This window comes from Epinephelus moara, chromosome 18, assembly GCF_006386435.1.
Source record: "Epinephelus moara isolate mb chromosome 18, YSFRI_EMoa_1.0, whole genome shotgun sequence".
Lineage (NCBI taxonomy): Eukaryota > Metazoa > Chordata > Actinopteri > Perciformes > Serranidae > Epinephelus > Epinephelus moara.
The window spans coordinates 23697458-23709819 of record NC_065523.1 but is presented as its reverse complement, the minus strand read 5'-3'; the positions used below and the strand labels follow the sequence as shown (position 1 = coordinate 23709819).

The following is a 12362-nucleotide window of genomic DNA, read 5'->3' as shown; positions in this document are numbered from 1 at the left end:
GTCGGACCAATGGGCTGTCGGAAAAATGGGCAGACCCCGTTTTATTTGTGAATAGAAGATTACAGGTTAGGGTAGTACGACGCAGTTGTTTTGAGCGGAGTGGTGAGCGAGTGGAGTGGGATAAAATTTATGATGGAGCGAAGAATGCGCAGAACCAAGCGGAGCGGACGAGCGGTGCAAAGTGACAGGTCTGCGAGCGAGGAGTGGAAATTTTCACCCACTCCGCTCCGCTTACATGCTCTGGTCATGACTAGGCTTGGGCGGTATCAAGTTATTATGGTATACCTGGGTATTAGAAATCCCGAAGGTAAAATTTTCGATACCGTCAAAAATACAGACGCTTGTCTTTCTCTTAAACTGATACAGAGATACTGTATTGAGGTAATGTAGTGCACAGCATGTGCCACCAGAGGTCAGTCTCCACTGTCGGAGCTGGCAACTGAACTGAGAAAACTGGCGACTTTGGGTGGTGGAGATAATGTTACAGTAGCTCAGTCCATAGGGACTTGGGTTGGGAACCGGAGGGTCGTCTGTTCAAGTCCCCGTCCGGACCAAAATATGGAGCGTGGACTGGTGGCTGGAGAGGTGCCAGTTCACCTCCTGGGCACTGCTGAGGTGCCCCTGAACAAGGCACCGAACCCCCCAGCCGCTCGGAGCGCCTGTCATGGGCAGCCCACTCTGACATCTCTCCACTTAGTGCATGTATAGGTCCAGTTTGTGCATGTGTGTTTAGACCTGTGTGTAATTAACAGAGTGAAAAATTTAATTTCCCCTCAGGGATTAATAAAGTATATAAAATTTAAAAAAATTAAAAAGCCGGCCACCAACAGCAGAGAAAGACTGCTGGGAAAAACCGCGGTAGCGCCAGCATTTTTTCACATCTGTCTTTGTTAGTTAAGGGTTTATTCTGACCAAACCAGAGATGTTGATTATTGGATCAATGGAAAGACTAACCAAGATGTTGTCTGAATGAAGTGAGTTCGAAAAGACAGGAAAAACAAAATTATAAATCAAAGCATAAATCTAACATTACTGTTACTTAAATCAGGTAAAGTCTGATCAAAATGTTCCACACTGACCAAGCTGAGCTTTTAGTTGAAGGCTTCCAGCACTGTTATGACTAAATGTATTCATGCATTGAAACACACTTAATACACGTGGACAAATGGGGAACGTGTCTATTCTAGGCTCTTATTTATCCCTCTAAGTGATCATCTTGATTGAGTGCTGAAAGGGAAAGGTCTGATATTGGCGCCCCTCTGAGATTGACTGTAATGTCCTGAAACTGTCCACGCTGCTTTGTTCTCCAATCACTCAGCAGTAGGAGGCTGTCACATCATGTCAACTGTCTGTGAAATTGTCTGTTTTCAATTCTGAATAGTGTGAAAAGAATAAATTGATGGCCAGACCCCATCTTGATTAACAATGATTTGGAGTTAGCATTTTCAAAGCATATTAATAATCTGGAAATGGGGTTGCGTTTGCTTTTAAAGGCTCTTTTTTCTCTTAGTTTTGTGTCTGAGGAGCTAAAAGGGAATTCATTGTACATTGCTCACCTGTGGCTGAAAATGGAGCCATTTATTACTTTCTTAACAAGGTACTGAGTCACTCAAAGTCATGAATATTCTGTTAAATATAGCGTTGTTAATCCATCTCAATATCTTTTTGGTCAGTGGCTGTGCGCCCACTTTTTGAACCCTAAACTCCTCTTCCACTCTTTTTCATCCTACCTCATACATCCCTATCAAAGTTGACAGGTTATCTCTGTTCTTGCTCTCCAGAAACGTCAAATCCTGGTAACTCTGGTGGAGATACTCCTGCCGCTGCTCTTCTCCGGCATCCTCATTGTGCTACGTCAGAAGGTGCCTTTTAAGGACTACCCAAATGCCACGGTCTATGAGAGCTATGCCGTTGATGCGCTACCCAAATGGTTCTTGACGCACCTGCAGCTGGCTTATGTGCCCGGCAACTCCAGTGTGGTGCGTCAGGTGGCAGAGGATGTGCGAGGCAGCCTGAGTCTCTCCGCAGGTGGGTAATGGTCGGGCAGGAAATCGGTGGTGGGTTTGGTATAACAATGCTGGCTTGTTTAAAAAGCAGCTCCACATGCAAATCTGTGAAAAACAGGACATCTGATGCTTCAGATAATTCCAGCCTGTTAGCTGAGCATAAAGACTGGAAATGGGGGGAAATGGTTAGCTTGGCTTCCTCCAAAGGTGAGAAAGTCTGCCTAACAGCAAATCTCAAGCTCAGTAACAAACACTTTATATCTTGTTTTGTTACACCAAAATGTGAAAATATATTACTGAAAGGAATCGTCACTTTATACTCCTCAATCATTTCAGATACAATATAGGAATCGAGGGCTTTAAAAACCCGATTCTGTTGCAGCAATGCCTCCTGTTTACCTTTCCAGTTTGAGCTGCTAGTGTAACCATTATAACCTGTGAAACAGATACCACAGCTTTGGCACCAATTGTAATTTGGGATAGAAGTAGGCATACTGGTTACTCTAGAAACCGCCCTCAGGAGAGCCAACGGGCCGCACCCTACTGTTGTGCCAGCTTGAAGTTTAGGTAAATAAAGGAAGTTCACACACTGAAGCATGTTAGTCTCCTCTCTCAGGAGACCTACACTCAGTTTTTTTTTTAACTCACACACTTACACCCACGCGTCTTCGTGACCAGCTATTCAGATGAACATGCAGACAGTTTGACTGACAGGTGTGCAAACAGGCTGTTTACATATTTGTACACTGACAGACAATCAGCAACACAGAAAAATGCAACACTGTGAGGCTGAAGGCAGAAACAGCAGGTAGGCAGATCTGTGTAGGTTGCCGTGCACACAGCCGTGTGAGAACCCGGCTCAGCCATTAATGAATAATTTAGCTGGGTTCCTCGTTCAGAGGGATAGGTGCAGGGGAAGATCAAGGATGAATTTGAGAGTGTCATGCACACAGAAGACCACCAAGATGTGACCTCAATGTTCTGGCTAACAGTGAAGGTATTAACAGTTAAAAAGCCTTGTGACATTTCCAATGCCACAGTTTTACAGACAGAATATTAACAACTTAGGATTGTTGAAGTGGGACCTCTAAAAAAGGAAGCACACTTGTGGTATTTTTGTTCTAAAGATATTAGGCATTGAAAAGCCTTATTAGTTTCACATGCTTGCATTTCGAAATCGTGAATTGTGAAATGTGATTTCCTTTATTGTGTAATGTGAAATTATTATTATTAGAAAGTAGGTTTGCCTTCTCGTGACATCATCAGGAACAGATGTTAAGTTTTCTTGCACCGTCATTCAGCTGATGAACCAATACGTTACTGTTCGCTAACTAGCGTCATTTTAAGTTTTTATCCGTTAATTTAACTATTCACTATTTTAACTGGTTATCTATAACACTGAGCTTAGTATTTAAACTTTTACCATTAGTTTTAGCTAATTGTTTAGCTTTTACCATTAGTTTTAGCTAATATTTTAACGTTTATGCAGTCCTTTTAGCTTATTATTTAAAGGTTTAACCAGTACTTTTAGCTAATTATTTGAACCTTTACCATTACTTTTAGCGAATTATTTAAACATTTTAACCATGACTGTTAGCTTATTATTTTAGCCATTTATACAGTACTGTTAGCTAATTCATTTAACTGTTTAGCCATTATTTTTAGCTAACAAGTTGGACAGTTTATCCATTACCTGGCTAATTATTGAAATGTTTAATTGTTAATTTCAGCTATTTTCTCTCTAACTATTTAAACTCAGGCTGATAGGAGGTGTGTACTGTGCGGTCAGGCTAGCTAACGTTAGCTTACTGGTTATCATGACAGTAGACTTTATATATTTTATTCTATTTGGACGTTTGTTCTCTTAAAAACACAAATATGATTTATATTAAAATTAATTGAGGCACTCTGTACAAATGTTATACCCTCTTGGTAACTGCAGAATTAAACCCTGGTTAGGTTGGTTAGGAATTAAACTAACCATTTCAGCAGTGAAGAGCAGTGTGACGAATGCATGTCTGAACTGGCGTGTTTGGCAGCTGGTTGTCCTTGACCTATTTCCTTCAGTCTGCATGCAAGTGTTTATTTTATGACACTGACCAAGATTTACTAATGTGTGATCAATGTGTAACATTGCCAGGTCCAGAATACCTTCATGTGTGCTTGAAAAGTGCTAGAAAAAATGTCATTGAGAAATCCAGTTATGGAAAAGACAGAAATGGAATGAAAAGTGAAAAGAAAACCAAATCTGTTTCATTTCCCCCCCTCATTTCTGTTTTAATTCAGCTTTGTTGGACTGCTTGGGTTTTGATTTGCTTTGTGTGTTTCAGTGTTGTGGGAATCTCTTCTTTTTTTCTGTGACGAAGAAAGCATGTCGGCGTATTTTAGTGCACCTTTTTCCTCAGTAATTTGACCTTTTGTATTGGTATTATTAGCCATTGAATTCAGTATGCTGACAGTGCCTTAACCAACTTCCTGGCTGTCAGTGAGGGTAGCGAGCACCAAGGTCGGGCAATGAGACAAGCATGAAAGCAGACATACGTGAGATGAATGCCCCACTACGAGTAATGCAATGATGTTTGTATCTGTGTGTGTGTGTTCGTCTCTTTTCTAGTGCGTGGCTTCGAGACAGAAGAGCACTTTGAGGACTACGTTAGAAATAACCCCAAGTCAGGAAAGCTGCTGGCTGCTGTGGTGTTTGAGCACCCCTTCACCCATGATGATGAACCCCTGCCGCTAAAGGTTAAAGGCAGCACACACACTGCACTGACACACACACTGTAGCAGGTAGATGGTTGATTCCTGCACCTGAGGAGTGGTACATTTTTTTGATGTCTGGTAATCTCATCAGGGATACTGCAGTCTAGCTCTTCTTTTCTTTATTTTAACAGAAGTGTAAATACTTAGACAGGTGCTAAATATGTACCATAATGACTTACTGTTTGTTTGACCGATCCCAGTGTAAGGAGAGAAGAATAACAGTATGTGTTACCAGTAATACCGGTCCAGGCACTTCATTCTGCTCCTTAAATGTTTGTTTATTCTGATTTTTTTGGTCAGCTGGTAGATTAAACATGGAAGGAGAGTCTTAGATAAACAAACTGGCTCATTTTTTGGTCAGATTCATTACAAAGCACCATAGTGCATGGCAACTATATGATATGACATGATTATAACAACCAGACTGACGTCTGCTCTGATACAAAGCAGAATAAAAGTAGGAATGAAACTTATCCTCCTGTGTAGCAGTAAAAACCTGACAGAGGACCAATGAATTCACAGGTTTGATCAGCGAAATCACATGTAGGAAAAGCTTTATCTGGCTTTGATGAAAAAGTCTAACATACTAAATAGGCTTGAAGGTTTCAGACAGCCTCACGCTCTCAAGGAGAGGGAAATGTATTGCCATGTTTTTGGATGAATCATTCTTTCATGCTAATTACTTTATTGACCTTGTAGAAAGTTCTTCCTTCTGCCAGATGCATAAAAACAATAAACATAAATACACAAAGAGTGATAAGACACAAGCAGCTCTTTGTTGCTCTCTTTTGTCTTATCTTTCCTCTCTCCTTGTTTTCGCATCCCCCAACCACCCCTTTTGTCTTTGAACAACAGTAAACAATAAACAAAGGTATGACAAATTCGGAAAATTAGGAAATAGGAAAAAACTTAGGGGTGTATATACGATATAACAGAAACAATAAGAGGCTGAAAATCTTACAAATTAATAGCCTTAAGTAGACAATGATGTCCTTGATTTGCCAAAGCATACTGTAACTCTGTCGTAGTCCGCTCAGTGTTGGCTTATTTATTGCTTAGTTGATTTATTCACTCAATAAAACTGAGGGCATAGGATACAGGTGGGCCAATTTATTCCTAATGTAGTCTGGAGCCTTGGTTCGTACCATCCAGACTAATGTGAGGGGTTTACTGATCCAGTGTTAAACCTCCCGATCTGTTAGCAGGCTCATCAGGACCGCGCTGATCATTTTAGACAAGAGGAAGGCTGTTTCTCAAGAGCTGAATTTAAGAAGAATGAGAAAATGGTTAAATCTCATCTTGATGTTATATTGAGCTCAGTTATGTCTAGAAAAAAATAGGCTAGGCAAAGAAGAGAACTTATTTTGAATTCTCCCTTCATCTGGCCGATTATGATTACACCAGTACTTTCATAGTACCCATTAAGATAGACGAGTCTACAAGGAGACGGCAATGCTGACAGTAACAGTAAAAATCCCTGCCCTTGAGGCTAACACTAGCTAGCATACTAGTGTTGACAGATATTAAAACTGACAGTTAAAATCTCACCTCCAGTTCTCACTGAAGAATATACAACCTGTCTTGACCGGGCGCCCCCACTGTTCCAGAGTCTTTTATCCTGCAAGCATCTATAACATGACAGCAAGTTGTCGCACCGTGTCAGTCTCCATTTTGTTTACATCTGATTCCCCATAAGAATACATGAGTGGCTCCTTCTGACATAAAAATCTTAAGTGGATCCTGTAGTGTATGATGAATTATTCAATTCAAATCTTGTAGTGTGTGTATGTTTGAGATTAGAGAGAAGATCATCTGTGAAGTTTCTCACATTGAGATTAAAATTTGTTTTTAGTGAGACCTAGCCAAAACAACAAATCGAAACAGTTATGTCAAAATGCAATACATAATAGAGTGCATTAACAAGGCGGCACATTAAATCTATAAATTAAACTTCTGTCGTCTGAGCTTGGCTTAAGTGAGAGGCATTACTTGAAGCCAAGTTGATAAAGAGTCTAAATGTGTCTGTGTGTAATTCAAACCTCTCCACTTTCTTTTTAAGTCGACCAATTCCACTCTCTTTTTGTACTCTCTTACACAGGTGAGCTATCACCTGCGTTTTAGCTTCACCCCACGCAACGCCCCACCCAAGGAGAGGTCGGAGCTGAACCCAAACAGCGACCTGGACTGGCACACGCTCAGCCTCTATCCCCTGTTTCAGCTGCCAGGGCCGAGGGAGCAGTATGACAAGGAGGGTGGCACGCCTGGTAAGAACCCTTATCTGTTTCTGTTTGACACTCCTTGGCTTTGTTTCTCTTTATCTGTCTTCTTTTCACCTATCTTTGTCGCCTGTAAGCCAAAAAATCCTTTCTGCTTTAATGCTACTTACCCTGTGAGAGCACCTCTTATCCCAAAAATGTTAAATGTTCAATATTCTTAAAAACTCCATAATTCTTAGAGGAGTTATTCATGAGTATAAGTCATTTAAAAAAGTTTATTTCTCTGCTTAGAAAGAGATTATGATTGATGAAAAGCACTTAATTCCCACAATCTCTTGAGCGAGAGCCCTCTCCTCACACTATGTTTCCATGGCAACTACGCCCCTGCACATTTATCAGGATGCATTGTGCTCTCAAATCATTCGTGAGTTGTCAGGCACCAAATGCTCGTAACTTTATCATCACATTTGTCCTGCAGGTTGTTTGACGTGTCAAATTTAGAGAGGACATATTAGGCTCATTTTCAGGTTCATACTTGTATTTTGGATTTCCACTAGAACATATTTGCCTGTTAGCCCTCCTTCTGAAAAACCTAGTCTGCTCTGATTGGTCAGTGTTTCCGGGTCTTTTGTATCTCGGTGTCTCTGCATTGTCATTGCAGCTGGGGAATGACTGTAACAGAGCATAGTGGCACTTTTTACCATGAAAAATCACCAGCATAAACTTCTCAACCAAACTCTTCACAACTGTCACGTTCCAGCACGATTATGATCGAGAAACTGGGAGAAATTTATCAGCCACCAAGATTACATGATCCCTGATGTTAGCATGTAGCTAGATGTAGCAGTGTAGGCTACATAATGTAAACACTTGCAGTAGTGTGCTAGATGACGATACAAAGAAATCCCTCAAGAGTTGATGTCAGCTTGTCTCAAAAGAAGAAACAGAGTATTCAAAACGCACTGAAGTTTTTGCGCAGAAGGACTACTTTTACATACATTTATCTCATGTTCAATATGAACTAGAGGTCGACTGATAGTAGAATATATTAAAAGTTTGGGACAGGAAAAAGCCGATTGCTGTTTAATCGGTTAGCTGACATTATGCAAGAGGTGGCGTACACCCTCGACAGATTAGCAGGCAATCACAGGGCTGACACATAGAGATTGACAATCATTCATGCTCACATTCACACCTACGGACAATTTAGAGTCACCAATTAACCTTCATGTCTTTGGACTGTGGGAGGAAGGCAGAGAACCCGAAGAGACAAGAAGACACAAGGAGAATGTGCAGACAAACAGCCGTCTGGTTGTTTCGAACAACAACCAGGAATCCTCTTGACTTTTGCTCTATTTAACACAACCCTCTCCTCCTTAGCTCCAATCAGTGATGTATGTCCTCAAGTGGCCGGTGGAGGCTGCACAGCCACTGGCCTTATTCAGAGGCAATTACTGTAGTTTATGAAATTAATCAATCAAACAGTTAAATCGGTTGACCTCTAATATGCACCTGACTTTGTAATTTGTGGTGATCATGATGAAGTGGGGATTACACAAGACACTGCTCTGCTGTGGCCCAGACCTTTTCTCATAATGAAGCTGAGAGGCGTGCTCCAAAAGATGAAGTCATCCTCACAGCATAATAGAACTGACAAGCTTTTAGAGTCCCATGAATATGTATTTCCAACCTCCACATGCATAATAACTCACAACTGCAGCTCTACTTTTGTTCCTCGAGGCCACGTACCCATTTTTATGTTGACTTTTCGAGGGAGGTAAGAAGGACTTTGCCTCATGGAACAGGTCACTTCGTAGGTGGGGTTGTGTCATGAGTCACTTCTTACATAAACATTATTTTCTTCTGTGTTTACGTCTCTTTTCTCCTTAAAGGTTATTTCCGAGAGGGATTCCTGGCTGTACAGCATGCAGTGGACCGAGCCATCATGCGGTCATACAACAGAACAGCTGCTGCCTCTCTGCTGCGACAGACCAGAGTGGTCCTGTCGCGGTTTCCTTACCCTGCCTTTATATATGACGTCTTCATCCTGGCCATTCAGAACCAACTGCCCCTGCTACTGGTGCTCAGCTTTACCTACACCTCCCTCAACATAGTACGAGCCGTGGTGCAGGAGAAGGAGAGGAAGCTCAAGGTGTGTTTGTGTGTCTCTGTATGGGCTACTGATCCTGGCACTGAAATAATAAACCGATCCTTAATCTCGACTCGTTCTTCCTGCATTTCAGGAGTACATGAGGATGATGGGCCTCAGCAACTGGCTCCACTGGAGCGCCTGGTTCCTCATGTTCTTCCTCTTCCTCTCCATTTCAGTCTTCTTTGTGACTCTGCTCCTTTGTATCCAGGTGGGTTTGAGCTATGAAACGTTGCTGCATAAACCACATTCCAGCATGAAATACCTTCACCACATGTTTAAGTAGTTACTTAGATAAATAAAAGATAATCCGATATCGTCTGCAGTAGTATTTAATGAAAAATACCTGCAGTCTCTATTTCTTTATGTTCAAATATGTAGCTAAGCTGTAGCTCTTAAAGCAGTACTCCATGTGGTGTGGTGTAGTTAACTAATAAGCAATGAGATGCAGTGCTGTGATGGTTTTGGAACAACTCAAACCAAGAGGAAAAGAGAGTTAAAGAGAGATATTGATGTAAGGTTTGTAACTGAGCACTGAAGCTGTCTTTCTATCTGCTGTTTTAGGTGAGCCCTAACGGAGCAGTGCTGACCTACAGTGACCCCACGCTGGTTTTTGTCTTCCTGCTCGTCTTCACTGTGGCCACCATTAACTTCAGCTTCATGATCAGTGCCTTCTTCTCACGAGGTGCGTGTTAAGTGTCTGCCCACTCTTTGACTGTCAGTCTCTTGCTGTGTGTTTGGTGTGGACAGGTGCCCTTTGCTGAAACATACAGTTGTGTGCAACAGTGTGTGGTATCTCAGATGTAGGTCAGAGTGCCTGCTGTTTGCCTTGCTTCCTCCTACGAGCTGGTTTAAGGCATTGACACAGCAGTAAATGGCACAGCAGCTACAACAAAAACAACTACAAAACTGAACTACAAAAAGATCTGCACGAGGAGTAATGTGTGTACAGTATGATCACATGATCAGTCATGAGAGGGTAAATATTTAAAGGAACAGTTCACCCCAATTGAAAAAAAAACATATTTTTCCTTTTACCTGTAGTGCTGTTTATCAGTCTAGATTTTCTTAGTGAAGAGACATGTTTTGTTCACTTAAAAAAAGTAGTAATTTTCCTATATATGGTTGGTGTGAGCTCTTTCTGTCTTCAGCCACTTGAAATCAAAGCACCCTGTCCAGCCTGAACAACATAGACGATAAAGAGAACTATTTAAATCCTATCTCTCCTTCCTCATGTTCCTCTTCTCTTTCCCTCCTTTGTACTCTCACTCATTCAGACCAGCATCTGAATGAAAGCCTTCTTTTCCAACTTTTCGCAACAAAGCAGCTCAGGTTGCAAGTGCTCGTCACCACTTCTTTTTTATGCAGACTTTTGCAAAGCAGTTGCACATAAGCACTTGCCTATCCATGCCGTCGTTCATGGTTTTATTTGGCTCTTTAAACTACAATATGAGAAACATTCACTTGATAATACTTGTTTAGAATGTTTAAAATCCTTTTGTCCACAGGAGTCGAAGAGAAAAGATAGTTAAAAACCTGATGTGTTGATTTCTCTTCACATTAATCACTGTATTTCTGTCCTATGAGTAATGACATGTGCTCTGTCACCTGCTTTGACATTATGAGCCAAGGCACTTAGGGTGTTTTTTAAAATCGTGTCCTGCTCTTCTTTTCTTCTCTCGTCTTTCACTGCCTTCCCTCAGCCTGGCCTGTCTCTGGCCCATGAATAATTGTCCAAACTGTGGTGTTTGACAGCCTGACTTAAGTCATTAAAACTGTGTCAGTGACTGCTGAACCTACAGATAATGTGAGCTAAAGAATCTCGTGTTTTCCCTCGGACACTGCATAAATATGGGCTTATTAAAATACAAAGAACATTACATGACAAACTATAATTAGGTTCAACTGATTTCTAGGGCTGCCCATGAAAGTTGAAGATTTGAATCATCAGTGGGAGACCCCTTAGTCGAGTGAGATTCCTCAAGTCGAGCAGTTGTTTCATTTAATTTTTTTTGTCAGTCAGTCTACTTCTAGGAATGTTTCTGTCCCCAGATGTAGCTGCAGACTCAGATCCAGGGTGAGTGAGACAGAGGCAGCTGCCTGGAGTAGGAGGCTCTGAGAAGTGGTGAATTTATCGATCACAGCAACCTTATGCAATATATTTGGCTTTTGTTTGATACCTAGTGTACAACCCCTTGTTAGCATAGTTAGCATGCATTAGCTCAGAGGGCTAGCTTCTTTTAATATAGCCTATGACGTGAACATCACTAACACACTGAATGTCCCTGCCGCAACCAGTTCAAACTCTTAAACTCTTTTCAATAAAAAAAGGGTACTGAGTTGGGTACAAACCTAGAGATTTCCTAATAAATAATGATTTGTTGACGGAAGAGGAGAAAGGCAGCTTTTATAGAATACAGGCCAAGCTAACAGAGAGGATCCTTCAGTGGCCATTTTTTAACAAAGCTAGTTTTTTCCTCCTTTAGCTGTCTTTGTGCGAACAGTTGTCTGGATACTTCCCCCCACCACTGATGTACTTTTTAGAAGTAGGTAATGGCACTTAATCAATGCGTGTTCCACACAGTCTCAAAATGTCACATTGTCTGCCACAAGTGCTCTTTCGAGAAGTCTTGTCATGCTGCTCAGAAATAGAAAGCAAAAACAGCCCTGAGAGTCTTTCATTCGCCTCATCACCAGTGCTCAACTTCCTTTCCCCATGTCTCATTTGTCCTCCTTAATGCTTCTTCTGAACAGCACTCACAGACTTGTTCTTTCAGTCAGGGAAATGGGTTTTTGCAGCAAAAGTAGTTTTCTTGACATATTAATTTGCCTGTTACCTCTTGCTTGGTTCTCCAAATGCATATGTGTGTGTGTTTGAGCTCGTCTAGAGGCGCAGCGATGACCACGTGCTGTAATTGTGCCAAAGGAGAGTGACAGAAGCTGTGCTCTTTAAGTCACTATTTTATGGCAACACAGGTCTTAATGTTTTTCAGCATCCTCTCAACCTTTGTTTCTTTCTATTCTGGCTCTGATTTCAGCCAATGTGGCAGCGGCAGCGGGCGGCTTCATCTATTTCCTGAGCTACCTGCCTTATTTGTTTCTGTGGCCACGCTACGACTTGCTGAGCCACGCACAGAAGGTGTCGGCCTGCCTCATCTCCAATGTGGCCATGGCCATGGGATCTCAGCTCATAGGAATGTTTGAGGGCAAAGGTGAGACTTGAAGAAGTTA

The 12362-nt window shown here is 41.6% G+C and overlaps 1 protein-coding gene across 1 annotated transcript in view; it reads left to right on the top strand.

The window, feature by feature from the left end:
• The window catches only part of abca3b (ATP-binding cassette, sub-family A (ABC1), member 3b), a 38230-nt gene that overhangs the window by 5787 nt on the left and 20081 nt on the right, over positions 1-12362 (top strand). Inside the window, exons 3-9 of the mRNA XM_050069548.1 lie at positions 1782-2028; positions 4621-4748; positions 6865-7030; positions 8875-9134; positions 9226-9342; positions 9696-9816; positions 12170-12343. Coding sequence (XP_049925505.1) covers positions 1782-2028; positions 4621-4748; positions 6865-7030; positions 8875-9134; positions 9226-9342; positions 9696-9816; positions 12170-12343 — 1213 coding nt within the window. The remainder of the gene's footprint in view (positions 1-1781; positions 2029-4620; positions 4749-6864; positions 7031-8874; positions 9135-9225; positions 9343-9695; positions 9817-12169; positions 12344-12362) is intronic.